Genomic DNA, 4911 nt, shown 5'->3' on the forward strand with positions numbered 1-4911 from the left:
CACCTTTCCTCCGGTCGACTCCATATATATCTATGATCTTCGCCTGCCTCTAGGTTTGGAGGTCCCTCTCTAAACTTCTTTTGGTATTTAAAGCTTTCAATAAATTTTATTGAGATTATCCTTCCTTCTTTTTCCAGCAACGGCAGCGACTTTCAGTTTGAAAAGCGGCGTAACTTATTATTTGTCGGGTTAATTTTCGAATTGTGTTCGAGTATTCAAATCTAGAGTTCTGTGATTTTCTTTATTTGTTATTTTTTGAGCTCTATAATCTTTATTGTTGGACGGTATTATTTTTAGGCCGTAAGTCTCTTCTAATGAAATTTCTATATTTTTTAAAAAAATTAATAGTGAAAAAAAGGAGTTAAAAAAATTAATATACATTTTTAGCACCGTAAACTTTTAAATTTAAATATCATCCTAACTAGAATTAGATAAAAGTATAGATAATATATTAAAGAAGGCAATTTAAATCCTATGATGAAATTTAGAATGTGAAATGCATGAATTAAAAATTCCTCAACAAATATTATGCAACATTATATTATAAATTAGATGTTTTCCAAAATTTTGAATAGCTCAATATGTACATAACAATAGCAATATAGCACAATTAACATTACAGAAAATTGAAAAAAAAAATCTATGAAAATATTTATTGGAAATTTTTATAATTTTATCGCTAATTAAAAGATATCGTGTGTGACAGACACTCTTTTTTGTTTTTTTTTTCTTTTTATAAATTAAGAAATTTTATTGCAAAGAAAAAAGGGAAATTTGGTAGCTCCTAAAATCTAACCCATGCCAAAAAGGCATATCCATTTACACCCAAACAAGAAGAGCTGTAAACCCAACTAAGCCAAGATACAAAAAGAAGAGAACCACCAAATCAAAGATAGGCTACAAAATCACTATTACGAAAAACACATTGTTTAGTTATCGCTAATTAAAAGTTACCAACACTATTTTGATCAACATATTGTTTAATTAAAAGATACAGACACTCTTTTTTTTTCTTTTTATAGGTTAAGAGATTTTATTACAAAGAAAAAAGGGAGGTTTGGTAGCTCCTAAAATCTAACCCATGGCAAAAGGCATACCCATTTACACCCAAACAAAAAGAGCTGCAAACCCAATCAAGCCAAGCTACAAAAAGAAGAGAAGCATCAAATCAAAAAAAGGCTACAAAATCACTATTACGAAAAACACCTTATTTAGCTAGAGAATCAGTAGCTGAATTTGCTTACAAGGTGAGTGAATGAACTCAACGTGAGGCAAGGTATGTTTACAATGGAGTTTATGATTGAGGAAGTTCTCCAAAGAACAGAGTTGAGATCAGCGACCCATGACAAAACAATGTTTGAATCTAATTCGATGAAAATACTTTCGCAAGAAGAGGTAATGGAGAGGTCTTTGGAAATTTCCAAAGCTTTAGCTATAGCTTTCAGCTCTGCAAGATTTGAATCACTGCAACCAGCATTATAAGAGAAGAGACAAGAAAATACCTTGTGAATTACGTAGAACACCACCAATACCACTAGTTCCAGGTTTTCCTAATGATAAGTCATTTGCATTCCATTTAATGGAGTGAAGAGGAGGAGATTTCTAGAAACACAGCAGGGTATGATTTAAACACAAATAGTGACAGATGCATAAAGTCTGAAGCAGTAAAGGGAATGGAGGGATCAATAGCTTTTATATATAAAATTTAATATTGTTCAGCATAAACCAACTCCATAAGCAATCCACTAATAACTAAAAAATAATTTATAATTACTAATTATTTTCTATCTTTTAAAAATTACTCAAGCAGTTCAAACACTCACAATGTGATCTTACTGAGCGTATTAATTATTTATGAAAAAAATTGTTATTTTTGGAGGATTTATTTTGTAGGTTCTCAAAATATCAAAAGCTCGACTGAGCGTATTGTTTGAGAACAGTGATGAAGGATTTATTTACACTATAATTGCTGGTGACATCCTTACTAAATATGAAGTCAGCGACTTCCCAGCTACGATAAATTACCCTGCTGACAAATGGGTGGAATGGTCCTGGACCTATAGGTATTTGAAGGAAGGAAAACGAAAGGCTCTTGACCTTCATGTAGAGATTGCAGATATTGCACTTAAGAACCTATCAAAACTTGATACCTATATTCAAAGAAGCAACTCCAAATTTTATCTTTGTTTCTGCATGTCTCTTTGTGGTATATTAAATAAAGCAAAGTTCTACTTTTGCTTAACACTCTATGCTTTATCCAAGTCATATTTAGGGTGAGCATAACCGAAAAAATCGGTCGAGCGAATTAATTTAAAAATTCAGTTCGGTTCAATTTTTAATTTAAAAAATTTTGGTTATTTCAATTCAATTTAGTTTTGGTCATAAAAAAATTTTAAAAATCAAATCGAATCAATTAGTGATAATAGTATATTATTTTTGATAATATAAAGAGATTAGACTATAATTAAAGTTAAAAGTATTTTAATTAAATTTTATAATATTAAAAATAAAGTGTAAAAAAATAAAAAGTATATTAAAATTTTTTATCAATCAAATCAAATTAAATCAATTCGATTTGATTTATTTTCTATTTAAAATCAGTTTATTTTATTTTCACATATATTAATATTTTAATAATATTTCAATTTTCGATTTATACTAAACTAACCAAATGCTCATGCTGGTCATATCTATACTATGCCTGCTATGAGATTGTATTAAATAAAGCAGAGTTCTATCATACTTAATATGCTCTATACTTTATTCTAGTTGTATATGTGTTATGCTTTATGTATTTTCTTATTTTTATAAAATTGAATTGACTTTAGTTGCTTCGTTCTTAAAAAAAAAAATTATTGTGCATATATAATTAATTCCTTAATTGCTCATTGGTATACAATAAGTTTAGCTGATAATAATTTAACTTTTTCACTTGATTAATTGATGCACAAATTATCATTATAATTTAGTCGATTACAAATGGGACTTCAAAAGAAATTCCTGCCGTCGATCCGTCACATAAATCACATAAATAATATTACTTACTGCTTAGTTTTCATGATATCGTAAAATTTATAAGTTAAAACGTATTTTAAAAAATCTACTAATTAGTTCCTCCGTTACTTTTAACCGTTAAATATTACAAAGAAATCTAAAATACTACGGAGGACTAGTTAGTAAACTTTTTAAATAGAGACTTGTGTAGTCCTTGAAGCTTTTTGATTAGTTTTGACTCAAAGTTCACTATCTATTATTTGTGCTATTAATTTAGAGATTCTGTTTGCGGCATTAACTAATGAGACTTTCTTCCAACCTTTTAATATTATAGCTACTATTATAATTATTTGATTTTTGTGCTCTCAATTAGATGACCTTTCTTTTGATGTTATACATCAAAAGGACAATAAAGTTGCTGATGTAGTTTCCAAGTTTTGTTTGAGAAATATTTTATTGTCTATTTGACTTGTGTATAGCCCTCTTAAGCTAGTATTAATTTTGTAAATCTTGTACTTTTACAGCCATGTAATGTATTCCCATGTAGGTAAAAAAAAAACCTACAAAAGTACTATCTTTTTTTTAATAATGTCTACAGCCCTAAACGTAATTTTCTTGTTATAATTTTTGCATCTGCCATTTCAATTAAGAAGAGGCTTGCTATCCCTACAAGGCTTGCTATCCCTACTCTCTGTTCACTAAGGACTATATAGACTTCAAAATACTTAACACATTTTCTAATCCAAGCTCTAGGTGCATTTTCATAAAAAATAATCAATTTAATTTTGAGGAGGTGATTACCTTTGCATTCGGGATTTGCTGTAATCGCAACTCCAGCAGGCTGAGAGTTGCTTCCCTGTTCTCTCGGCATGGGCAAGATGCCTCTACTTTCACACCAGAAGTTTCTCCCTCAGCTGTCGCAATTCCTTTGCCCTTATTTCCCACCAGAATGAATCAATAAGACTTTTAACTCATCAAGAACAGAATTCTTGAGACTAGCAGTGTTTGCAATCAATTCTTCTCAGATACAGGTCCTCATCTCGTCCTTTAATCCTTTCAACTCTTCAGAATTCTGATGGAAATTATCCTGCAATTCTTGCAATTACTCCTCGAATTCTGCCAATTTCACAGTGTCGATACTAACAATCTGAGACCTGGTCATTTGCGACTCCAACTCACCAACTCCAGCCAGAATCAACTGCGCTCTGATACCAAATGTTAGAAAATTCCTAATAGATCTGACACTCTCAGTGGTAACAGAAAGAGAGAGAATCAGAAGAATGGGAGTGAGTTTAGAGAGAGATAGGAGAGGAAGAGAGAGAATATTAAGGGGGAAAGGCTTTATTGATGAATGAATGCCCTGAATAGGTCTTTTCAGCTGTTTATATATAAAAGTCAGCTACAATAACTGTTCCTGCCAAAATTGTTTACTTATTTCTATACCTAGTTCTTCTATACGTAATATATTCTTATTCTTTCTAAATCTTAATATTTTGATTTTTTTGTATTACTTTATTTGACTTAAATTTTCTATTCTGTGATTTCCTACTTGTACTATTTTACGACATTTATAATACTCTTGCTGCAATACTTTTGCAAGATGCTTAAATTAATGGCAAAAGTTTGAAGGCAATTTTCTAATTAATGTTTCTTTTGATATTTTGTATGATAATTTGCATGGTTATAAATTTGGCTTGTTGGATTTAGATAATTTAGATAATCGTGGATGATTTGAAATATATATATTTTTTAAATAGGTTTGATGTTTGAATGATTATGAAATTTATAATATGTGTTAATTTTCTCTTACATGCTCTAATTAATTTTGAATTTTGTGGCAGACTTGAATCGGATCTAATTTCTATTGCGGATGTACAACAATAGTTTTTCAGAAAAAGAATTTTGAGACATATGATT

At 29.9% G+C, this 4911-nt stretch overlaps 1 protein-coding gene across 4 annotated transcripts; it reads right to left on the reverse strand.

Annotated features, from left to right (window-relative positions):
* Positions 1–870: 870 nt before the first annotated feature.
* LOC110616573 lies at positions 871–4397 on the reverse strand. 4 transcript variants are annotated; one of them, XM_021758988.2, is made up of 3 exons: positions 3796–4357; positions 1245–1447; positions 871–1143 (listed from the first exon to the last, which is right to left on the reverse strand). In XM_021758988.2, the coding sequence occupies exons 1-3, from the start codon at positions 3863–3865 to the stop codon at positions 1102–1104; spliced, it is 315 nt and encodes a 104-aa protein (XP_021614680.1). In that variant the 5' UTR covers positions 3866–4357; the 3' UTR covers positions 871–1101. The 4 variants fall into 4 exon arrangements, 2 of the variants coding, with proteins under 2 accessions (XP_021614680.1, XP_021614681.1); XM_021758989.2 differs by having other exon boundaries at positions 1245–1464; positions 3796–4356; XR_006351076.1 differs by having other exon boundaries at positions 871–1550; positions 3796–4397.
* Positions 4398–4911: the final 514 nt, after the last annotated feature.

The sequence above is a fragment of the Manihot esculenta genome, chromosome 6 (genome assembly GCF_001659605.2).
Source record: "Manihot esculenta cultivar AM560-2 chromosome 6, M.esculenta_v8, whole genome shotgun sequence".
NCBI classification, from domain to species: Eukaryota; Viridiplantae; Streptophyta; class Magnoliopsida; order Malpighiales; family Euphorbiaceae; genus Manihot; species Manihot esculenta.

What these genes read in the sequence shown, in the direction of transcription:
- LOC110616573 (XM_021758988.2), bottom strand. Translation starts at nt 3,865, where the DNA reads ATGCCGAGAGAACAGGGAAGCAACTCTCAGCCTGCTGGAGTTGCGATT. An exon ending in AGCAAATCCCGAATGCAAAG is followed by an intron (nt 1,448 to 3,795) that starts GTAATCACCTCC and finishes CAAATCTTGCAG; the next exon opens with AGCTGAAAGCTATAGCTAAA. An exon ending in TGAGTTCATTCACTCACCTT is followed by an intron (nt 1,144 to 1,244) that starts GTAAGCAAATTC and finishes TTCTTTTTGTAG; the next exon opens with CTTGGCTTGATTGGGTTTGC.